This window comes from Lepidochelys kempii, chromosome 6 (genome assembly GCF_965140265.1).
Source record: "Lepidochelys kempii isolate rLepKem1 chromosome 6, rLepKem1.hap2, whole genome shotgun sequence".
Classification (NCBI taxonomy): Eukaryota; Metazoa; Chordata; order Testudines; family Cheloniidae; genus Lepidochelys; species Lepidochelys kempii.
The window spans coordinates 2,080,085-2,104,956 of NC_133261.1; the positions used below are offsets into that span (position 1 = coordinate 2,080,085).

The 24,872-nt window shown below is 50.5% G+C and overlaps 1 protein-coding gene across 1 annotated transcript; it reads left to right on the top strand.

Moving 5' to 3' along the window:
• The first annotated feature begins 15,458 nt into the window (after positions 1-15,458).
• LOC140912232 (serine protease 27-like) lies at positions 15,459-21,808 on the top strand. Its single transcript, XM_073346362.1, has 6 exons — positions 15,459-15,570; positions 17,510-17,542; positions 17,777-17,963; positions 18,115-18,386; positions 21,024-21,193; positions 21,527-21,808. The coding sequence occupies exons 1-6, from the start codon at positions 15,459-15,461 to the stop codon at positions 21,806-21,808; spliced, it is 1,056 nt and encodes a 351-aa protein (XP_073202463.1).
• The last annotated feature ends 3,064 nt before the right edge of the window (positions 21,809-24,872 follow it).

Sequence of the window (24,872 nt, forward strand, 5' to 3'; positions counted from 1 at the left end):
CTGACAGCTAATAAATATATTAAAAACAATAAATAACTAGGAAATAAGAAACTCAAATGACAGATAAATAGATACCAATAAATGACAGCTAATAAGTCTGTAATAAAAAACAACTAGGAAATTATCAGTGCAAATAATAAATAAATGTAAACTAGAAATAAATATGTTACAAAACAATAAATAACAAGAAAATAACAGATTAATAGCTAGAAAGTAAGAGATGATTAACTAATAAATGACAACCAATACATATATTACAAAACAATAAATAGCTAGAAAATAAGAAAAACAAATGATGCATTTATTAGCTGTCATTTATTAGTTTATCTTTTACAAAATAAATAGCTAGGAAAGAATCAATGCAAATAATAGATAAATGTAAACTAATAAATGAGAGTTAATCAATATATTACCAAAGAATAAATAACTAGGAAATAAATAATTGTTAAATATCTAATAAATGACAACCAATTAATACATTACTAAAACTCGAATAAAAATAATCGATCACCATAAACGAATACATTACAACTAATAAAGACATTACAAAATAATACATCGCTGGGAAAGAATCAATGCATATAATAGACAAATATAAATTAATAAATGACAACTGATGAATAAATTACAAACCAATAACTAGCTATTTACTAAGAAATGCATTTCACAGACAAAAGGACTAGATAATACTCATCAAGAGCTAGAATCCAAAACAGTGGCTTTCAATCTTTTTTTTATTTGCAGACCCCGAAATAATTTCAAAAGGAGGTGTCTTTGGGAATCTTAGACATAGTCAACGGACCGCCCCGGGTCCATAGATCACAGGTTGAAAACCACGGCTCTGTGGTAACAACAACCTTTCGCGGACCGCTCAGACACAGTCTGCAGACCCCCAAGGGGCCCAGGGATGCCAGGCTGAAATCATTTCCATGTTCCAAAAGAATCACAGGCCACACAGCTCTCATACTGTGCCGGGGGAAATGCATCATGTTCCACCGGGGATGCAGTTATTTAATTACTGATATCTCACCCACAAGCTTGATGTCTGAGCACAAAATAGGCCAGAGCAGTGGGACCCCAACAGACAGCTAAGAAAAAAATGGCAAAACCAGTGGAGAGCGTTACTAAAGACAGATTGGCTAGGAAATAACTATCAAATAGGAAACGCACAATAGATAGCTTGTCTTTCTTTCGAAGCACTAAGAAATAAAAAGAAATAACAAAAATAGCAATAACAATAAACAGTGCTATTAACAAAATATCGGCTAAGAAATAAAAACAAATACCACAAAACAGAAAAATCAATAGATCGTTCTTATTAGGAAAGATCAGCAAAGGAATGAAGTGCTAATAAAGAATGAAGAGCTAACAAGTAAAATAAACTAACCATCACATAACAAAACCACCTGAGAGTGCTCATAAAGAAGGAAGAGCTAATAAAGGAAACAGAAATAACTATCAGATAACAAATGCCATAGATGTGCTAATAAAGATAACAAGCATCAAAGAGCAAATATAGATAAACAACTAGATAACTAGAAACTAAAAAAATTGTCAAAAAAAAACCCCAACAAATAATAATGAATAGAAATACAAAATAACAAAAAGTGTAGAAAAGAACAAATGCAAACAATAACTAAATGGAATAACTAACCCACAAGTGACAAGTGTAGAAAACAATGGCTACTGGACACATGCCCCAAAAGTAAACCAATACATTTGAAGAACAATAGCTAATACATAAATGTCACAAAAATAAACACATCATAGACTATCAGGGTTGGAAGGGACCTCAGGAGGTCATCTAGTCTAACCTCCTGCTCAGAGCAGGACCAATCCCCAATTTTTGCCCCAATCCCTAAATGGCCCCCTCAGGGATTGAACTCACAAGCCTGGGTTTAGCAGGCCAATGCTCCAACCACTGAACTATCCCTCCCATTCAAGTTTTGCTTTCAATGGGAGTCACATTTTTGCACAGAATATCAGGGTTGGAAGGGACCTCAGGAGGTCACCTAGTCCAACCCCGGGCTCAAAGCAGGACCAATCCCCAATTTTTGCCCCAGATCCCTAAATGGCCCCCTCAAGGATTGAACTCACAACCCTGGGTTTAGCAGGCCAATGCTCAAACCACTGAGCTATATAATCAATAACCAAGAATATGAAATGCATAGGTCAAGCCATTGACTAAGAACTAACTTTCCCAAGAGTAAATAAATAGCCCAAATAATCGACTTTCTTCATAAAAAATGACAATCTAATAAGTAAATAACATTTTTAATCCCTAATGGCAAAATAGATAAGAACTAACTAGAAACTAAAACAAAACCTAGACAACACAAATAACTATTGACTATTAAACACATTTCACAATAATAAATAAATAACCAAATAGATAGGGCTAATAAAGAGCCAACTAATAAATAAACAACAAAAAATAGCTGTCAAAGAGCAATCATAGATAAAAATGAAGGAATACATTGCTAGAAACAAAAAACTAATCAAAAATATATAAGTAGCAAGCTTATAAATACCTAAGAAGTAAAAATAGACAAACTAATAAGTAACTCGGGAGCGAATACAAATAAATATTTAGTTCTTATCTTGTAGATACAAACCAAGTATTCATCAGGAGATCTCAAAGCACATTTTATTAAATAAAATATCTTTACATATAACAACTGGAGAGGTAACAGCACTAAACAAATAACTAGCAAATAAACGTTGACTACGGAGACCTCCGGAGGTGGCTTGATGGGAGATGTAGAAGTAATCACCATATTGTACATCAATCATCTAGAACAATCTTCTTCGTCATTAGGTGTATTATGGTAATACCAGTCACGGAAGCAGGAGCCCCTTGTGTCAGGCGTGGAGCATTTTGCATTAGGTTATTATGGTTGCACCTAAAAGCAGCAGTCAGAGACCACGGCCCCACTGCGCCAGGCGCTGTACGGTATTTATTAGGGGTATTACGTTAACGCCTAGGAGCCCCAGTCATGGCCCACAAGCCCATTGCGCCAGGCGCTGTACAATATTTATTAGGGGTATTACGTTAACGCCTAGGAGCCCCAGTCATGGACCACAAGCCCATTGCGCCAGGCGCTGTACACACACACCATCTCTGCCCCAGTCTGTGTGTATGACAAGAGATGCCAGATGGAGGCAGGCAGACAGAGGACCACAAGAAAACCATGGTCAACGGCAAGCTGTACACATCAGCAGCCGCACCGTTGTCGGCATCACGCGTGGGTGAGTTTTGAAGAGGGGTTTGAACACAACGCTGTATTGATTATTTTGACAGTTTTTAAGCTGACAGCTGGAGCCCGGCCACCCAGGGCCAACAGCCGGAGCCAGGAGTGGCGGAAGTGCCCTAAAAGTGGTCGGGGGGAGAGGGGCGCACAGGCACCCAACCCCTGGCCCCGCCCCCACCCCCACCCCTCCGAGTCCTGCTCTCACACTGCCTCTTCCCGCTGGCCCCCCGCTTTTCCGGCACCCCTGGCCGGAGCCCCGGCCGTTCTCCTGATGATCTGAATTTTTGGTGATCTGATCCGGGCCCGGTCCCAGTTTGATCGGGCAATCGGGGTTCCACTGTACAAGGTTTTAGTTGGTTCACAACATGTAAAAACTAAAGATTCCCTGTGAAAACGCAAACTCCGTGGCCAATGGGTTTCTCGGATCCCGGCTGATGCTTCATGGAGGCTGCTGCTGGGGTGTTCACAGCGGTCGTGCAGCCCTCGAGGGCCTGGCTCCTGGTCCCAGGTTCCTGGAGGGGTGGGAAATCCGTCCCGCCGGCCTGTTGCAAGGCCCTGCCTGATCTCACCTCCGAAGCATCCCAGCTTTGCAGGAGCTTCCTGCCAGGGGGCTGACTTGCCCGGCCTGCTCAGGGCGCCGTCAGAGGGATAATTACAGGGAAGTTCGGTGCCTGCAGGGCTCGGTGCCCGGCAAACACTGCTGGGGGGTGCTGTAACGGGGGCAGACTGGTGCACGCCGGACCGCAAGCAGGGCGTGCCCTGAGACATGAGGGGTGATGATGTTTGCACGACCAGACTCAGGGAGTTATGCCAAGATGAGCATTTGCCTTGACGGAAGGTGGATGGGTTTAAAGCGGTGTGAGCCGCACGGCCCCTTGCTGGCCGTCAATAGAACCCAGGAGTCCTGGCTCCCAGCCCCACCTCACTCCAACCCACCAGCCCCCACTCCCCTCCCAGAGCTGGGGAGAGAACCCAGGAGTCCTGGCTCCCAGCCCCCGCCCCCCCCCCCCCGCTCTAACCACTAGACCCCACTCCCCTCCCAGAGCTGGGGAGAGAACCCAGGAGTCCTGGCTCCCAGCCCCCGCCCCCTCTAACCACTAGACCCCACTCCCCTCCCAGAGCTGGGGAGAGAACCCAGGCATCCTGGCTTCCACCCCCCCCTCCTCTAACCACTAGACCCCACTCCCCTCCTAGAGCTGTGGAGAGAACCCAGGAGGCCTGGCTCCCAACTCTAACCACTGGCTACCGCAGCTTGACATCAGCAAGCCTATTTCCACCTTACTGAAATAAACTTGCTGCTGGGCTCAGGGTAAGAGGTGGTGTGTGTCAGCCAGAAAGAAAAGCAATAATCACGAACAATAACAATGAACCATGAGGTATATTGAAATGGACAGCCCCATTTCTTCCCCAGTGACTCACCCCCTCCAAGCCATGCAGCCCTGGCTGACTCATCACACAGAGCCTTTAAATTCCCATGGGGATGAGTATGACAGATCACCATCGCGTTCATTGTAGGACTGCCTGGAGACCACTGTGATGGGCGCCACACAGACCCTCTGACTGACGGTGCTGCTGAGGTTCCAGCTGCAGGGTGTGAAGGGGAGATGGGACTATCCCCAGCTCTGGGAGGGGAGTTGGGGCTGGGAGCCGGGACTCCTGGGTTCTCTCCCCAGCTCTGGGAGGGGAGTGGGCTGGGGTCTGGTGGGTTAGAGCTGGGGGGGTAGAGCCAGGATGCCTGGGTTCTCTCCCCAGCTCTGGGAGGAGAGTGGGGTCTAGTGGGTTAGAGCATGAGGGGGACTGGGAGCCAGGACTCCTGGGTTCTCTCCCCAGCTCTGGGAGTGGAGTGGGGTGGGGTCTGGTGGGTTAGAGCATGGGAGCTGGGAGCCAGGACTCCTGGCTTCTCTCCCTGGCTCTGGGAGGGGAGTGGGGTCTAGTGGGTTAGAGCGGGGCAGGGGGGTGGGAGCCAGGACTCCTGGGTTCTCTCCCCGGCTCTGGGAGGGGAGTGGGGTATAGTGGGTTAGAGCGGGGGGGGGGGCTGGGAGCCAGGACTCCTGGGTTCTCTCTCCAGCTCTGAAAGGGGAGTGGGGTCTGGTGTGTTAGAGCAGGGCGGGGGACTGTGAGTCAGGACTCCTGGGTTCCATCCCCGGCCAAGAGAGGGAGGGAGATCTGGTGGCTTAGCGCTCCGGTCCAGGTGCTGGGTACCAAGGTTAATTCTCTCTGTTCCCGACCATTGCAGTGTGGGTCCTGAGCCACAAGGGGTCAGCCAAGGCCCAGCAATGGGAGCAAGTGGCTACTGGTGAGCTGAACAGGAGGGGCTCCTTCAGGTGTCCTCCAGGGCCCCTGCCCTTGTGAGCTGGGCTGCGTGCCAGCCCCCTGGCACTGGTAGGGGAAGGGGCTGGGACTGAATCCATCCCTTAGTGAGACAGCCGGGGGTTGGCTCCCTGGTGGTGAGATGCAGCCGCCTCTGGGGCAGAGTGTCCCGGGGTCCCCGGGCGATGCTCTGGAACTGCTCCCCATGAAGCCAGGCAGGACTCGGGGGAAGTCTCCTCTCGGGGAGCAGCCTGTCTGCAGGACACACAGCTCCCCCGGCTCCACCTTCCTGGGTCTGACCTCGGAGCATTCAGCCTCCTCTGCCCCTCCGTGCGCTTCCCACAGCGAGTCCGCCCCGGCGGGGCCCTGGGGAAGCCAGAGGGTCCGGCCCCCCAACTTCGCAGTCAGACGGGACTCTCAGCCAGCCAGGAAAACAGAGGTTTATTAGACGACAGGAACATGGTCTAACACAGAGCCTGTAGGTACAGAGAACAGGACCCCTCAGCTGGGTCCATTTTGGGGGGCAGTGAGCCAGACAACCACGTCTGCCCTTCACTCCATGTCCCAGCCAGCCCCAAACTGAAACTCCCTCCAGCCCCTCCTCCTCTGGGCTTTGTCCCTTTCCCGGGCCAGGTGGGCACCTGATTCCTTTGTTCTCCAACCCTTTAGCTATCACCTTGCAGGGGGGATGGGCCCAGGCCATCAGTTGCCAGGAAACAGGGTGTCGGCCATTCTCTGTGTCCAGACCCCTGCACACACCGGCCCTCTAGGGCTCTGCAATGATCATACACCCTTACCCCACCACCTAGAGACTTAAGAACTGCCTAGGGGAAACTGAGGCACCCCCACACTATTCAGAGGAAACATTAAGAACAGTCCCACTTTGTTACATCTCTCCCCCCTTCGAGACCGAACTGAGCAGGGTCACTTTTGCCGGTGACCTGGGGAAGTTCGAAGCCACCAACGTTCCCATGAATGCCCCAGCATCTATCCGGTTCCTAGGTGGGAGTTACACCAGGCCCTTCCAGTTTCACGCCCTCCCTTAGGTCGGGGGTGGTCGATAGCACTTGCAGGCCACATGTGGGAAGGTTTACGCGGCCCGTGCCCTTTAGCCACCCCAAAACCCCGGGGGGTCAAACTGGGATCGGGTCTTCTCCCAGCGCTCCAGTCTGGAGGGCTGCAATTCGGGCTCTCTTGGCTAAGAGCCCCCATCTTGACCTGGGCCACATACTGTTCACTGACAGAACCAGCATGGAGACATCCCTTTCTCCACAACCTTGTCTCCCCAACAAGCTGGCCAAACACAGCCACTTGGTTAGAGGACTGTTTAACTTTCTTAACAGCTTTCACTCCATCTGAGACCTTCTCAAAGCTATCCACACTGGATCTTTCAACAGGAAAGTCAGTGGATCCATTCACAACCGAAAATTTCTGGCTGTTAGGAACTGAAACTTTCTTGATTAAATCACTTTCACACCCTTCAGTGGCAGTCAACTGCTTGCAAAGACTCCCTGAGGATTCCTTTCCCTAGGGTGTAACAATTCACCCCTCACAGAAATTCTGCCCTTACCCTCTTTACCTAGGGCTTGCTCTAGAGGAACACTTTCCTGAGCAACAACAGACTCTTTCTGGGTCTCCCTTACATCCAGAATCACCTCTGGCCCATCCAGCGGGTTCCTACACAATCCCCTTTCAGGCAAACTTACAGACTTCCTAGAGAAAAGGTTAGAAGCATTCTCCTTCCCTTTGCCACACACAAGTTCAGGAACCTTTTCCTTCTTGCTACAGGTTTCCACACCCTCAGTAGGTAACACAATCACATCACCTTTCTGCTCTCCTTGTGCCCTGGCTAGGATCTCACCCTGATTAGACAGAGTTGCTGCACCCTTTCCCAGCCACACACGAGCAACGGGCAAAATACAAGCACCAGAATTGTCTGGTCTCTGGGGTTTTACATAGACACTAACTGGATGTGACCTAGTTACAGGGCCATTCTCCTGAGCAGACACAAACTTAGGACCCTTCCCTTCCTGGGCTTTAGCTGGATCCAGAACCAGCTCTGGGACAACTGCACGACCCTCAACCGTCACAGGCTGAAAGGCCCCTTCTGTCTGCTCCACAGACAAAGAAGAGCCGGACACACTTTCTCCTTTCCCAGACACACAGCTTGGGGTCTCTTTCCCCTGGTCCCAGCACACAAGGCTGGTCACAGACAACTGCTTGGAGACCAGGGTAGCTCCCTCCACAGGCAAGTCAATACCCCTGACAGACACAGACACGTTTCCTTCCCTGTCCCAATTCTCCACCCAGCTAACAGGTTAGGTCCAGGGACTCTCATCTTCCACTCTCCTCGCCTTCCCACCCTGCTGACGAGACACAGCCATCAGCTCACAAGGCTGCCTAGGCTCATCCAGGCTCCTTACCAAGCACCTTGCCATTCCCCACAGATCCCCTGCCCTGCCTGTGTCTCCCCCACTCAGCTGGGGTCTCAGCTCCCACTGTGCTCAGCACTGCCCTTGCTGTCCCGGTGGGGTAGGCAGCGAGCTCCCTGCTTTCCTCACTGCATCAGAGCCAGCCTGAGCCCCCTCTCCGGTGTGCAATGGGGCGGGGAGCCCCAGGGGTCTGGTTACAGGCAGGCAGGTAGCCTGAGCCTAGCAGCTCCTCCCCGCTGCCAACCAGGTCATCTGCATTTTCACTGACCATTTCCCTCTCCACCAATTGGTTCCCTGGATTCAAATTCAAACCCTTGGCCGTTTCAGGAGCAGGGCCTGGATCCTGTCCCAAAGACACACAGTCACCAACAACAGGGTCTCGCAGCTGATATCCTGGGGAACCCCAACGGCCAGCCAGCCCCACCCCTCCTGGGTCTGCACAGGGATCTGGGCCATAGGCAGGGCAAGGGGCTTCGTCCCTGGGACCCTCACCCAGCTCACACAGCCCCTCAGCCTCTGAGGCTGCACCACCCGGGGCCTGACAACAGTTCTCTCTGTCCCAGGATCTCGCCACCCCAGGAATGTCTCCCCATTGACCATCACCTTCTGCTCCCACTGGGGGTCCAAGGGGCCTGGCCCCAGGAAACTCCACACAGACATATAGGTTGGGGTCAGGAGTGGGAGCTTGTCCACCTCCCCACCCATCTGGCTGACGGAGTCTGTGGCCTTGGGACCCAGCAAGGGAGCTAGACACCGGGGCTTTTCTGCAGGGTCCCCCGGTTCAAATCTCCAGCCTGCTCAAAGGCAGTGAGGTGGCATCCACATCCCCTCACCTCCCTAACCAGGGGCAGCGATTTAGTCTCGAGGTTCCCTGCGGAACTGGCCCCCCGGGGTCTATCCCCACTCACCCCGGGGAGGTCTCCTAGGCCTCTCCGCTCCCCACCGCTAGTTCATGCTGCTGCTGCTTCTGCAGCTCTTTCTTGGGCTCTCACTGGCTCTCACCGTCCTCTTGCTCTCTCGGACTCAGCTCCAATCCCGTCCGTCTCCGATCCCCCGATGGGGAACCCGATCGTGAAGACCTCATCTGGTCGGGGACAGGAGTCTTGGCAATGCCTGGCTCCCACTCCAGCTGCTCCCAGATCCTGCGATAGCCCCATTTGGGGTCAGGAATCTGTTCCTTAGAGCGGTCATCCTCCTCCAGCTGCAGGATGAACTGTGCTTTGGTGAACTTTCCAATGCTCAACCTCTCTTTCTGCACAGGGTTACAACATCTTTCTGAAGGAGATGGTGACAGGCCATTGCTCCGCTCTTCCCAAGTTGTTGTGGATTCACAGGCCTGTGTGCTCTCAGCTCCCCGTGGTTTCCAGGGAGAACCCCGAGTGTGCCAGCCCTTCTTGAGGTCACCCCCTCTTTGCCAGGGTCGAGCTGCAGACTCCTCTGCCCCTGGGACCGCTCGCTGCAATCCCCAGGGGAACCCTGTTACTGCAAAAGTCCTTCTCTCTCCCAGGGCCAAGCCGCAGGCTCCTCCGCCCCTGAGACTGCTCATCACGGTCCCCAGGGGGACCCCATTACTGCACAGTCCTTCTCGCTGGTCACACACTCCCAGGGGTTAACCACCCCCCAAAACCGCTCCTCTCTGAGCCTTCAGCAGGCCTGGTCCTCGTCAATCCCCCTTCGTTTTACTGCTCCCCAGTTACTTACTGCAGGAAGCGCCATCCGCGGGGTGCAGTACATCCCACCGCTGCCACCAGTTGTCACAGAGTCCCCGGGCGATGCTCTGGAACTGCTCCCCATGAAGCCAGTCAGGACTCTGGGGAAGTCTCCTTTCTGTGAGCAGCCTGTCTGCAGGACACACAGCTCCCCCGGCTCCACCTTCCTGGGTCTGACCTCGGAGCATTCAGCCTCCTCTGCCCCTCCGTGCGCTTCCCACAGCGAGTCCGCCCAGGCGGGATCCTGGGGAAGCCAGAGGGTCCTGCCCCCAACTCCGCAGTCAGACGGGACTCTCAGCCAGCCAGGAAAACAGAAGATTTATTAGACAACAGGAACATGGTCTAACACAGAGCTTGTAGGTGCAGAGAACAGGACCCCTCAGCCGGGTCCATTTTGGGGGGGGCAGTGAGCCAGACAACCACGTCTGCACTTCACTCCATGTCTCCAGCCAGACCCAAACTGAAACTCCCCCCAGCCCCACCTCCTCTGGGCTTTGTCCCTTTCCCGGCCAGGAGGTCACCAAATTCCTTTGTTCTCCAACCCTTTATCTCTCACCTTGTGGGGGGGAAGGGCCAGGCCATCAGTGGCCAGGAAACAGGGTGTCAGCCATTCTCTGTGTCCAGACCCCTGCACACACCTGCCCTCTAGGGCTCTGCAATGATCATACACCCTTATCTCACCACCTAGATACTTAAGAACTGCATAGGGGAAACTGAGGCACCCCCACACTATTCAGAGGAAACATTAAGAACAGTCCCCCTTCATCACACAGAGCAACTGGGGAACAGCCACACATAACACCGCATGGGGAGGGCTCCTCTGGTGCCGAGAGGCAGCCGCCTCTGCATTCCAATCTGAATTCTAGCTAGGACACCTGGGTTCACACCCTAACCTTAAATGGCTTCTTTCTCGCACAATTAGGGCTATCAAAATGCATTTACGGAGTTATACGTGTGTTTGTCCAAACCTGCGAGCCTGCCCAGGGCACAGCCATAAAAACCTCAGTAATAAAACAATCAGCAACCATAAATAAGTGGAAGCATCGTAGAGACAAATTGTGTCTCTTTCCCTTTGTCCGAGGCGTTAATGAGGTTACCGGGTAGGGAGGGGGGAGCTGGGAGGCAGGACTCTTGGATTCTAGTCAGCTGCCACATTTCACCATTAAAGTTTGCATCCTTGGGTCCCAGCCCCCCCTGCTCTAACCACTAGACCCCACTCCCATCCCAGAGCTAGGGAGAGAACCCAGGAGTCCTGGCTCCCAACCCCCCACTAGACCCTAGAGCCCTGCACAAGAGTATCGTTTTAATCTCGCTCCCTCCCGCCCCGCCTTGTTTCCTGCATTTTTCTCTTGCTCCCGCTCGCACAAACCTTAGAGCCCGCAAATCCCGCCAGAGGGACAGATTCCCCCACGCGACTAACAAAAGAAGGTCGGCTCATGTCTGATAGATAGACACGGAATTCAGCCACGGGGGTTCCCACCAAAAGACTAAAACGACTCTTGCTGAAGCCGTGGTAAAAAAAAAAACCCAACCAACCAGACTTCAACTCCTGCTCTAAAAAGCGACAAATCGCTTTCTAGCCCGAGCTTCGACTTAAGTAGTCGCAAAACCAGCGAGGAGTCCTTGCTGATACAGGCTCACAGGGCTGCCCCTCTGAAACCTTTACGTCTTGAACCTTGTGTTTACAAAAGGCAAACATGCTTCACGTCGCTCAAATTCCCTTTGTGATGCCGTCTGCCCACCCAATCCCGCCCGCAGCCACGAAGGGTTTACCCACTCCCACTGTTTATTGCAGCAGGAGCCAGGGGACCCCAGTCCCACCGCAGGGCCTCAGCTAGACCCCCCCCCCCATCCCTGCCCAGAGCCAGGGCTTTTCCTGACGCCCCGTGTCTGAAGTAGAAGCCTGCCGGGCCTGCCCGTGTGGTTTTAAACGCTACGCTCCCTTGCAAACCTAAAAGAAATTAAAAGCCACAGACTCGAGTCGCTTCTCCAACAATTCCCAATACGGTTGGACCAAGCTGAGCCGGAAGTGTGACTGTTTTGGTTTGAAGTGTGTCGCTGACACCCGACAGGTGTTGCAGAGATGGGCGCGCATCCGGCCACCGCCACATCCCAGGAGAGGAGGGCGGCGCTGGCCACATGGGTAAACTAAGGCACTGAGAGAAGGCTGCCTTGCCATGGGCAGTGGTCTAGTAGGGTGTGGACTGGAGTGCAGGAGTCTGGTCTCCCAGACCCATCTGTATTAACTACTGTATTCCTATCCCTGCCCTGCCTGGGAAAGAACCCAGGAGTCCTGGCTTCCAGCCCCACAGCTCTAGCCCACTAGCCCCCACTCCCCTCACAGAGTCAGGGACAGAACCCAGGAGTCCTGGCTCCCAGTCCCACAGCTCTAGCCCACTAGCCCCCACTCCCCTCACAGAGTCAGGGACAGAACCCAGGAGTCCTGGCTCCCAGCCCCACAGCTCTAGCCCACTAGCCCCCACTCCCCTCACAGAGTCAGGGACAGAACCCAGGAGTCCTGGCTTCCAGCCCCACAGCTCTAGCCCACTAGCCCCCACTCCCCTCACAGAGTCAGGGACAGAACCCAGGAGTCCTGGCTCCCAGCCCCACAGCTCTAGCCCACTAGCCCCCACTCCCCTCACAGAGTCAGGGACAGAACCCAGGAGTCCTGGCTTCCAGCCCCACAGCTCTAGCCCACTAGCCCCCACTCCCCTCACAGAGTCAGGGACAGAACCCAGGAGTCCTGGCTTCCAGCCCCACAGCTCTAGCCCACTAGCCCCCACTCCCCTCACAGAGTCAGGGACAGAACCCAGGAGTCCTGGCTCCCAGCCCCACAGCTCTAGCCCACTAGCCCCCACTCCCCTCACAGAGTAAGGGACAGAACCCAGGAGTCCTGGCTCCCAGCCCCACAGCTCTAGCCCGCTAGCCCCCACTGCCCCCGCAGAGCCAGGGACAGAACCCAGGAGTCCTGGCTCCCAGTCCCACAGCTCTAGCCCACTAGCCCCCACTCCCCACAGAGAGTCAGGGACAGAACCCAGGAGTCCTGGCTCCCAGTCCCACAGCTCTAGCCCACTAGCCCCCACTCCCCTCACAGAGTCAGGGACAGAACCCAGGAGTCCTGGCTCCCAGTCCCACAGCTCTAGCCCACTAGCCCCCACTCCCCTCACAGAGTCAGGGACAGAACCCAGGAGTCCTGGCTCCCAGTCCCACAGCTCTAGCCCACTAGCCCCCACTCCCCACAGAGAGTCAGGGACAGAACCCAGGAGTCTTGGCTCCCAGCCCCACAGCTCTAGCCCGCGAGCCCCCACTGCCCCCGCAGAGCCAGGGACAGAACCCAGCCCCCCTGCTCTAACCACTAGACCCCCCACTCCCCTCAGAGAGCTGGGCATAAATCCTTACAGCCAGTGGATCTAAAGTCCAAATCAAGGCGATTACAATAATTACTTTTAAAAACAGGCTCTAAATTAATAGAGCAGTTAGATTAATATATGAAGTGCCCAGATGTTCGTATAAGAGATAATTAGGTTATCTTAGATTATGGAGTAACAGATTAAATTGGATTGGATTGGAACAGGGATATTTTAGATTAGAGGAGATGAGATTAAATTGGTGTCTTTCAGAATAGATAAAATTAGATCATGGAGGTAGAAATTAGATCAGGGAAGACAGAATTGAGGAGAGTTTAGTTTAAGAGCGAAGTAGCAAGTGGAAGATTATTTTAGTTAGAAATTAGATTCAACTCAATTAGAAGAGAAGTAGATGGACAATTTGGGTAGCAAATCTAACAGGACAGAAGCTGGGTGACTGAAGCACTGAAATAGCTGGAGAGAGAGATATTAGATTAGTTGATAGTCAGATGAGTTTCAGATGGGTTAGATTTGATTTTCAGAGGTTTACATCAGATTTTCTGAAACTCACCTTAAGAATACATTTAATTCTTAATTTCTTAAGAATTAAGAAAGCATCATATTTGATTAGATTTTCAGAATGTCAGATTAGATTAGACTTGGTGAGATTAGATTAGGAAAGGCTCAAATTAGAAGAGATTAGGTTATCAGGGGAGTCATATTGTATTGGATTAGATTAGATTAGATTAGGAGAGGCTCAAATTAGAATAGATTAGGTATCCAGGGGTATTATTAGATTAGATTAGATAAAATTAGATGAGATTAGGAGAGAGGTTTTGGATTAGAAAGTTCATTTTAGGAGGGACAAGACTAGGAAATATCAGATTTAGGAGAGAAGGGTCAGTTTATCAGAGTGACGGGCACAGAGATTAGGGCAGGCAGATTAAATTAGATTATATTAGGAGATTGGCAGGCAGATGGGAGGTGGTGGGTCACGAGCAGCTGTTCTCACTGGGGAGAACTTGAGTTACCCTCCTCAAGCAGCCAGGGCATCTCACAGAAGTAGGCACATAGACCAGCGTGGGCGGGAGGAGGAACTGGGCTAACTGCCAGGGTGGCATGCCTGGCGTGGGTGGGCGTGTGGGTGGAGTAAACAGTGAGAGCTGGGACCGGTCTAGGCACTGCCGGAGCGGTGAGAAAACTGAGCCTTGAAGATCGAATGGGACCGTACCATTTCCAACCCACTTGCCTCTGCTCCCATGGCAGTTGGAGGTCTCCTGGGAAGAGCAAGAGAGGTTTCAGAATGAAAGGGTTTTGTCCGGGGCCTAGCCCCATGGGGTAGCAATCCGTCTCCGGGCACTGGAGGTGGTACCACAATACAGAGAGTAAGACACAAAGGCCTGAGCTGCCGAAATTTAACTCAAAATGTGTTCCTCCCAAGTGCATTTTGGCTGTTTGAGTTAAATAATAGTAATCACCATAATTATAGGTCAATACCAGCTCATTAATAATACCGGAAACGTCTCTAGCATGGGTTATCTTCAGAGTTTTACAAACCAGGTCACAAGCAATGAACCGGAGATCTTAGCTTCAAAACCGCCAGGGAGAAACTTACAGAATCTGATGAAAAATAATAAAATGCAGAGACTGGGGGGTTTTCACCCTGGCTCAGACCCACAGGCCCACCTAGCCTAGTCTCCCGGCGGCTTTAGGGGCTTGGCCAGCAAGGCCGGAGTCTGACCCCCGTGAGCCCAGTGTAAATCCGGAGCTACCAAAGGAGTTAGAAATTGGGGGGTAGTGGGGTTTCATGGGAGCAATGATAGGTGATCGATAGGAGACAGATGGGTGGTCACCTACCACCCAGACACCGATTACTATACTAACCCGATTACTGTAATAAAATCCCAGCACTGAACATTCACGGGTGTCCATCAGGGGCCCCAGTCTTGGGCAGGGTCTGCGCAGTGCCCAGCAGAATGGGAGGGGTGTGGGGTCTAGTGGGTTAGAGCAGGGGGGGCTGGGAGCCAGGACTCCTGGGTTCCATCCCCATCTCTGAGAGGGGAGTGCAGTCTAATGGTTAGGGTGGGGGGGCTGGGAGCCAGGACTCCTGGTTTCTATCCCGGCTGTGGGAGGGGAGTGTGGCTAGTGGGTTAGAGCAGCGTGGGGGTGGTGCTAGGAGCCAGGACTCCTGGGTTCCACCACACACAAGTTGGAGCAAAGCTTAGGATCCTCACCTAGAACGAGTTGGGCCACTTTGTTCCCCGCCCTGCTCGCCTGGGTATATAGGAGTCCCGAGCCCCAGAGGGCACCCGGCAGCTGTTCGTTGGCTGCCTCGCAGGAGAGGCTGTGCTTGTACCCTTCAGGAGTGGTATGGGGGAGGGACGAGGAGCTGCCCAGAAGGGATGGGTGATGGGCTGGGGGGGGCTGCGGCTCCTCGTCCTGGCCGGGCTGACAGGGACGGCTGCCAGCACGCTGGATTTCTACTGGAAAGGCTGCAACGAGATGGAATCGCTCTCCAGAGGTGAGAGCCAGGACTCGGGGAAGGGAAGGCAGGAGAGTGGGGTCTAGTGGGTTAGAGCGTGGGGGTTGGGAGCCAGGACTCCTGGGTTCTCACCCTGGCTCTGGCAGGGGAGTGGGATTGAGAGGTCAGAGCAGGGGGCTTGGGAGCCAGGACTCCTGGGTTCTATTCCCAGCCCTGACAGTGACTCAGCATCATCTGCCCTCGCGTCACCTCTCCTCCTCGGGGCCTGGGCGTCAGCTCCACGCAGGGAGAAGGCGCTTGTAGGGCTGGGAAAGCCAAGGGGCCCCGAATGGGGTCAGTCACAGAGGCCAGCCTGAACCCCCTCCCCCCACCCCCTTGGCCTTACAATCTGCCTCCCCCCTCCTCCTCATCAGAGGCCTGAGGACAGGGGAGTGGGTAGACAGGGGTTCGGCCAGTTGCAGCTGCCCTGGGACCCCTGGCCTGTCAAATTTGCTCCTGGGGAAGTTCAGACCACAGAGATGGGGGCCCGGAAACCTCCAGTTCAACTTAGATTCACATTGGGAAATCCTGGACCTGTCCCCATGACAGCATCTGTAGTAGATGAAACTAATGGATCCATCTAGCCTTGTATCCTGCCACCCCCCGGATAAGCCCCATGGGCCCTTCTAGTCCAGTATCCTGTCTGCAGCTCCTGTCACCCCGGCTGGAAAGTGCTACGGTCCCTGCAGGAGGCAGCTGTGGGTCCCCCCGCCCGCCCCATGGGGGAGTTTGCCTCACACCCACATTAGCCGGCGGTGGTTATGTCATGCCCAGCCTTAAGAAGGAAGGTGTTCTTTCAGCTCTCAATGGCTTCTGATCAGAGAGCCAGTATGATTTAGGCCACTCTGTGCCTCAGTTTCCCCCCTCCCTCCCCCGCCCTTTGTCTCTCTTTGTTATTCAGACCGGAAATTCTTTGGGCCGGGGACTGCCTCTCTCTCTCTCTGTGTCTGGGTGGTGGCTGGGACAAGGGGAGCCCTGATCTTGGTCACAGGGTCTGTACAGTGCTGGGCACAATAGCGGCTCTGATCTCAGTCAGCGGGCTGTGCAGTGATCTCCGTCGTGGGGGGTCTGTGCAGCGCCTGGCAGAACGGGGCCCTGATCTGTCTGCTGCCGTGAAAACTGATTTATTGTCCCACCCTCCGCGGGAGATGAGTGCTGATTTCACACGTGGCACGAGGTAGGTCCTGGGTAGCTAAAAACACAGTGCCAAGCGATGTGAATGTGGGTGGGACTGACCAATGGCAATAAAGCCTAATGTAGAACTCAGTTAACCTGCAGATCGCCCTGCTGCAGGACGCGACAGGGTCACGAGTTTTCCCAGGATTTCAAGCCAAAGTGCGGAATATCTGGAGGAAGGAGAGAAATTCCCTACACGCTTAGAGACAGTGTTTCTCAAACTGGGGGTCCTGTCCCAAAAGGGGGTCGCAAGGCTACTGTGGGGGGGGGGGTTGCAAGATCACCAAAATTGTATCCGGTTTCCATACGTCCAGGTTTTCACGGACATGAACTCCTTTTTCGGTCCTTGCTCGTCCTTTTCCCTCGCCTTCAGAGCTGGGTGGCCAGAGAGTGGCAGCTGCTGGCCGGGAGCCCAGCTCTGAAGGGTGGCCTGGTATAGTTACCTAGCTCTGCAGGGATCTGCACCAGATACCGCAAAAACTATGTCCAGTACCAAAAGTCGAGGGGGGAGGGGGACCATCACAACCTGATATATTTTCAAAGGGGGGCCCAGGAATAAAAGTTTGAGAACCCCTGGCCGAGGACCACACATATAGATTGGGCTACAAACTTCATGCCTCAGAGGAGAAGCCAGTGTCAAACTCAGGAAGGCTGGGGAGATATTTTGCCCGTGATCTGATCCCAGTTGGCAGGGAGGGGGAAGGACACTGGGCTCGGTGGGCCCACGGGTCTGATCTCTTACCTTCTCTCTGATCTCTTTCAGTTCCCAGCACCCACATGATCCGGTCCAATAGAGGTGAGTTTCTGGTCCCTCCCTCCCCATTAGTAACAGCTGGGGTTACCCAGGCAGCTGGCTCCCAGCAGCCAATTGGATCGGGGCTCTGTCTGGTTCTGCTGTGGGAGACGGATCCAGCCAGGGCCCAACGTGGGGCTGGTTCAAGATCTGCCTAGGGCAGGGGTGTGGGGATGAGCCCCAGATGTACCCAGCTGTTTTCTGCTAGCTCCAGCAATCCCCCCCAGCCTGTCTGAGCATCCCCCGCCTCCTTCTCCCCAGTATGTGGCCGCCCCAGAGCTCAGTACCGGAGCGTGGGGGGTGAGGATTCGATGGAGGGCGAATGGCCCTGGCAGGCAAGTCTGCTCTGGTACAACAAACACCTGTGTGGGGGATCCCTCATCTCCAACCAGTGGGTGGTGACGGCAGCTCATTGCTTCCAACGGTGAGTGTCAACGTCCCTTGATCCCGACCCGCAGCCCCCCTGCTGTCCCAGTCCTGGGCTCCTCTGACCCCCAGCGCTGCCGGTGCCCCCCAATCCCAGCCCGCAGCCCCCCCACCCAACCCCTTTTTCTGACTCCTCTCTCCATTCTCAGGAGTATGGACACCTCCAACTATGCGGTGCTACTGGGAGTCAACAAGTTGGCCAACAGTCAACCTCACAAGCTGTCCTTGGGCGTGAGACGCATCATCCGCCACCCGATATACTCAGGGGAATCCTCCAGCGGTGACATAGCCTTGGTGGAGCTGGAGAGACCCATCCAATTCACCAATTATATCCTCCCCATCTGCCTCCCAACGGCCTCTGTTCAGTTCCCAGCAGGCATGAAATGCTGGGTGACTGGCTGGGGCAACATCCAGGAAGGTGGTAGGTGTCTTTGGAGCTGGGATCATGGCACTGGGGCAGAGAAACTAGGGAAGCGGTGGACTCGAGGGGCAGGTGGGAGTCAGCAGTTGGGGTGAAGGATGCAGAGGAAGGGATGGTTATTTAGTAGGTTCAGGATTTGAGATTTCTTTTCCCGAGATGATTCATGATGGCAAATGGTCTACGAAGAAGAACTTTGTGGGGGGATTCGAAAAGGGGGAAACTGGGGAACCGGTAAACAAAATCGGATCCCGAGAAACAAAACACAGAAACCGATGAATGCAATTGATAAAGAAAACCTAACAACGCAACCCAATAAATGACCAACCTAAAAACAAAACCCAATAAATGATTAAAGGAGCACAACTGATAAACCAAACGCAATAAACGATAAACAGAACATGATAAATGAAACTGATACACAAACCTGAGAAATGATAAAAGGAATACAACAAACAAAACCAATAAACAAAACATGATCAGTGGTAAAAAAAAACATGACAAAGGAAACCCAACAAACACTACCTGATCAGTAAAACACCATCAACAATCAATGAAACATAAGAAACAAAACATGATAAAAATGGAAGGTGATAGAAGGAAACCCAATAAGCAAAACCCAATCAACGATAAGTGGCATGCGATAAATGAAAAACAAACAACAATAAGTGAAATACAATAAACAGTAAATGAAATAAGATAAACAAACCACAATAAGCTACAAAGGAAACGAGATAAATGACAAATGAAATAAAATAAATGAAACACAATGAAGAAAGAAATGAAAATGCAAGCCCAATAAATGAAACCTGATCAAGAAAACACCAAACCCAATAAACGGAACCCAATAAATGAAACAGGAAAACTGGTAACGGAAAAACAGAACCCGATAAAAAAGATCTGATAACTAGCCTTGGTAGAATTTGATTTTTTTTTTTTATCATTTCAACCAGATACCGATATTTGTTTTTAAGCTTTTTTTTCTTACTTTTATCCATGCAAATTTTCACAGTTGCCCAAAATTATGAGTTTTAAGCATCTTTTTATTTTTATCAATTAAAATGTTCAATTGTGGGGAATTATGGGGGGCCATCCGAAAACAGGCTGCGTCAGACAGTAATTATTGAATGACTGCAGACACTGATTTCAAAGAGTGAAAGCTTTATAACTGCTAACACAAATTGTCGAAATCACGTCAAAATATACAAAGGATATGTGTAAATTTCTGTTACCATCGATGGAAATATTTTCTCGTCCGTTTGTGTGTGTGTTCGGTGAGACTGATGTCTACCAACATTTACTGATAAAAATCTAATCCTTCCAAGTCTACTGACAACAGAAACATGAAACCTGATATACAAGATTCGATAAATGTAACATGAAACCCAGAAACAATGCCGATAATGGAAAAGTGAAACCCAGTAAACAATACCCAATAATGGCAACATGAAACCTGATGAATAATACCTGATAATAGAAACCGATCAACAATACCCAATAACGGAAATGTGAAACCCAATGAATAATACCCGATAAATGCAACATGAAACCCGATAAATGATATCGATAATGGAAACAAAAAACCCAATGAACAATATCCAATAATAGCAACATGAAACCTGATGAATAATACCCAATAATGGAAACAAATAAGCAGTATCCAATAGTGGAAATATGAAACCCAATGAGCAATAGCCAATAAATGCAACATGAAACCCGATAACCAATACCAATCATGGAAACCAATAAACAATAACTGATAACAGAAATACGAAACCTGACAAATAATACCCGATCATGGCAACATAAAACCCGATAAACAATACCCAATAAATAATACATGAAACAACCCAAAGCCCGAGAAACAAAATCCCTTAAATGAAATGTGAGACATGAAACCCAAACCCCAGTAAAGCACTCAACAAGCAAAACACAAAAACAGATCAATGAAACCAGAAACCCAGCAAATGAAACCCACTACCTGAGAAAGGAAAACTGATAAGCCAAACTGCAAACCTAATCAATGAAACCCAAACAAAGAAACGATAGTCAATAAACAAAACCCAACAACCAATGAAAAGCAAACCTCCCAAAACAGAGCCTGATCATTTGAAACCGACCTCCCTCCCCACCAAAAAAAAGGTTAAACAAATCTTGGGTGATGAAAACTTATGTTTTTGTTGTTAAACAACAATTCAAACAATGAACGTCCACCGTTGAATCCAGAGAGATTCCCCTTGACTGAACAAGGCCCATCACCTGCACACAGATGTTCCCACGGGGACTGTGTGATAGCACCCGATATGGACGACTGCTCTGGATGAGAGGGGAGATGCTCTGATCTCCCCCCATCCTCCACTCCCTTTAGAATCGATGGCTCTGCTTCAGAGCCATCTGGGCCCCTCACCATTGTCTCTGGCTCTCCTTCGGGGGGGGGGGGGGAGGGATAGCTCAGTGGTTTGAGCATTGGCCTGCTAAACGCAGGGTTGTGAGTTCAATCCTTGAGGGGGCCATTTAGGGATCTAGGGCAAAAATTGGGGATTGGTCCTGCTTTGAGCAGGGGGTTGGACTAGATGACCTCCTGAGGTCCCTTCCAACCCTGATGGTCTATGATTCTATGGTCTATGATTCTATTCCCAGAGGACCTGCCAGCTCCACAGACCCTCCAGAAGCTTCAAGTGCCCATTATAGACCAGGAGACCTGCAGGGATCTCTACAACACGGTGGTGGGCAAGAACTTCCCGCCCAAGTCCATCCAGAACGACATGATGTGTGCCGGGTATGCTGAGGGCATGAAGGATACATGCAAGGTGAGTGCCTCCTGGCCAGGGAAGGCGGAGTCCTGACACCCTCCCTGGTTCAGACCCATGAACCCATCTAGCCTGGTATCCCGCCCCCTCCCTGCTGGTCCATGGGCCCATCTAGCCCAGTATCCTGCCTTTCACCCTGGGTCAGACCCATGGGCCCATCTAGCCTGGTATCCCGCCCCTTCTCTGCTACCCTGGACCAGCCTGTCTAGCCGGGTGTTCCATTTAGCCTGATTCACTCCAGCATGAGCCAGGGCTGCTCACACGCACACAAGGCCCCGATCCCCAGCGCCGCTCTCCGCTCTCCTTCCGACACCCCCGTCTCTGCCCCCACAGGGGGACTCCGGTGGCCCGCTGGTCTGCAAGGTGTCCAAGGAGTGGCTGTTGGCCGGGATCATCAGCTGGGGCGAAGGCTGTGCCATCAAGAACCGCCCTGGGGTCTACATCCGCCTCACCTCCTACGAGGCCTGGATCCACAGACACATCCCCGATATCGAGTTTGTGCCAGACGAGAAGGGGAGGAACATGCTTGGCAACGCTGCGACTGGCTGGGCCGCAAGGACAGGCATGACCACCTGGCTGCTGCTGCTCATGGGGCGGCTCCTCATGGAGGTCTAGAAAGGGCTACCGGGGGGGAGGGGTGGCTGGACCACCTCCCATCCTGTCCCCAGGCTGGGAAGGGGGGTGGGATCTGTCGGTGCACCTGCCCTGTCGGTACAGCCCCCCCAGGGGGCACTGCCCCATGCACAGACCTCCTGAGGAGGGCATGCACCCCCGCCACGCTCGCTCACACCCGCGGGGGGACAGGGCAGTGTGAGCAAACTCAGCATCTGTCTGTCTGTCCTTCTGCAGCCATCCACAGCCCAACTTTCTCATCTCTCTGATCCAAGCCCTATTTATTGATCTGTCTGTCTCCAGAGCCACTGACTTTCCGTCTGTTGGCCTCTCTATGCCCTGCTCTGTCTGTCTGCATATCCCCATACACACATGCCTCCATCCATCCATCCATCCCTAATCTCCATATCCCCCATCTAATCTATCTATCTGTCTGTAACGGGGTCTGCAACCACCTCTCGTGAGCGCCCCCTCTGGTTGGGTGTGTCTGCGTTCTTTCAGTTCTGGTGACCCCCTTCAGTGGTTCTCGGGTGGTTTTCTCACGGACTCAGCCCTCCGGCCGAGTCAGAACAGATCCCTTCCAGGACATACAGTCCACCAGGGCCTACCTGTGTACCCCTCTGGTGGTGTCTCTCTAGCCCTCCCTGGGCTCAGTCTTTAAGTAGCCCTTCCTGGTATGGGGCATATCTCCAGGGCTTCCTCCGTGGAAACACTATCTTCCTGTGGCCCTCCAGCTGGGCTCAGTCCCTACTCAGTCCTAGCAGCGAGCTAGGAGCTCCTTCATTGCTCCCCTGGTCCCTGCCCCCACTTAGCCGTCAGTGGTCCTGCTGCTCTTCCAGCCAGGCATGCTGTCCTTTCTTCTCCAGCTCCAAGCAGCAGTTGACTGCTAGTGCTCCTCTATTCCGCAGCTCCTTTGATATGGCCCTGCTGGTCCCTGATTAGCCGTTCTAATAGCCCCTCTGATTGGTTTCTTCCTCACAACCATTCGAGGCCGCTTGGAGGACCTCTCCACTGCTCCTTTCCTGGGATGGGTGAGGCAGGACCCTGAAGTGTCCAACAGGGGCCTTTGGGACTAGTCCACCCCATCACACTGTCTATCTATCTATCTCCATGCACCTACCTCTAGCTATCAATCAATCAATCCCTATGCACCCCATGTATCTATCTATCCATCCATCCATCCCCACGCACCTCCTCTATTATCCCCATACACCTCTCCATCCACCCATTTATCCATTCCTATACACACCCCTCTATCTGTCTGTCTATCCATACATCCCCAAAGACCCCCTTCTATCTATCTATCTATCTATCTATCTCCCCTACCAAGACAGAGATCTGACAATATAAACCCAGTGTAGATGAGATTCCATATTTTTATTTTTTGGAAGGGCTTGGTAGTTTTTCATTCCCCCCTCAGAACGTTTCAATAGCGATGAATGAAAAAACCTGCCCTGGAGAATTTAAAATCAGTGGCTGATTCACACTCGGCTGATTCACTGATTCACACTCAGCTAAGATAAAAACCAGTCAGCCTACCGAGACTTGGCCTAGGAAACTAGAATTGGATACGCTTTTTAATCCCCAGGAGAGTTGTGTTGGGGGAGAAATGAGATCCGCTCCAATTAGATGGAAACATTTCTTTGATGGAATATTTTGTGGTTGGGATGGAATATTTTGTGGCTGATTCATTGACATCAAAATGAGGACAGGTCAATTTCAAGGAAATTTCATTTCAAAATTGTATTTCACTTTCAAATGGATTCGATTTTCTCTTCTGTTGTAAATAATAAAGAATAGGCGAGAAAATAAAATTAAAAAATATAAAAGTGGAAATAATATACAGTAAAATACAGTCGAAGATCAAGAGATGACAAGACAAGAAAAGACAAAGAAACGTTTTGATTTTTCATTTTTGAAAGGACTTTTTATTTTGAAATTGATTTGATTTTCCATTCTATTATAAATACTACTTGAATTGAATAGACGCTAACGTAAAATAAAATACAAGATCAAGAAATGAAAAGTCAAACCCCATTTGAAACATGTCTATCAGGTTAAAATGTTCCAGTTTTTAATTTCAAAGTGATTTGAAATACATGAATATAGTCGTCTATAAAATAAAATTCAAAATATAGAAATGAACTAGGAAATAAAACACAAGATCAAGAAATTAAATATATTAATAATATAGGAGACTATAAAATAAAATAGAAAATAGAAAATGAAATGCAAAATAAAATGCAAGATCAAGAAAAGCAAAGCTGAAATTAAATATTGCAATTTTTCCTTTTGAAATGGATTTTATTTTATATTCTAAGTTGAGTAGACTAGAATAAAAATTATATATATATATATATATATAAATGAAACAATACAAAATAAAATACAGGATGAAGAAATGACAAGAACAGTGAAGTTGAAATTGAAATGAAACTTTATGATACTTTGTTTTGAAATTTATCATGCTTTATAGTCTACAGAGGAGAGAATATAAGATACTATCCCACATACACACACGCTCTTTCTCTTGATCTTGTATTTTATTTTAAAATAAAGAGATGATAAGAAAAGCTGACATCGGAATGGAACATTTTGATCAGATTGAAAAGTTCTGACTTTTCATTTCAAACTGTATTTTAACTTATACATTATAAAATAAAAAGACCAACCACATACAGAAAAGTGGAAATCAGAACAAAAATGTTTGAATCAGAACAATACATTCCATTTCTTAAAAATCTGGAAATGACTTTTCAGTTAGAAATGTGTTTTACATGATACATTACAGGAAAGAAAACCATAATATGAAAAGAGCAAGAACATAAACTGAAATTTTAAAAAATCAAATTCAAAACTTGAATTTTTCAAAAATTTTGTTTCATGGAAACTTTTAAAATTTTGGAGGGATTCATTCTGAATCGGAAAGCATTCCCCCCCATGCCTCCCCCCCAAAATATAAGGAATTCCAGATCTGGAACAGCTTTAATTGGAAGGAACTTCTTTTACATCAAACTATTAAATTCCACCGGGGCAAATTTAAGGGGACCACTGAATTTTCTGATCT

Bases quoted from the DNA above. Each gene is read 5' to 3' on its own strand.
- LOC140912232 (XM_073346362.1), top strand. From the start codon at position 15,459: ATGGGCTGGGGGGGGCTGCGGCTCCTCGTCCTGGCCGGGCTGACAGGG. The intron at 17,543-17,776 runs GTGAGTTTCTGG...AGCCTGTCTGAG, and splicing joins CATGATCCGGTCCAATAGAG to CATCCCCCGCCTCCTTCTCC. The intron at 18,387-21,023 runs GTAGGTGTCTTT...TTCTATTCCCAG, and splicing joins GGGCAACATCCAGGAAGGTG to AGGACCTGCCAGCTCCACAG.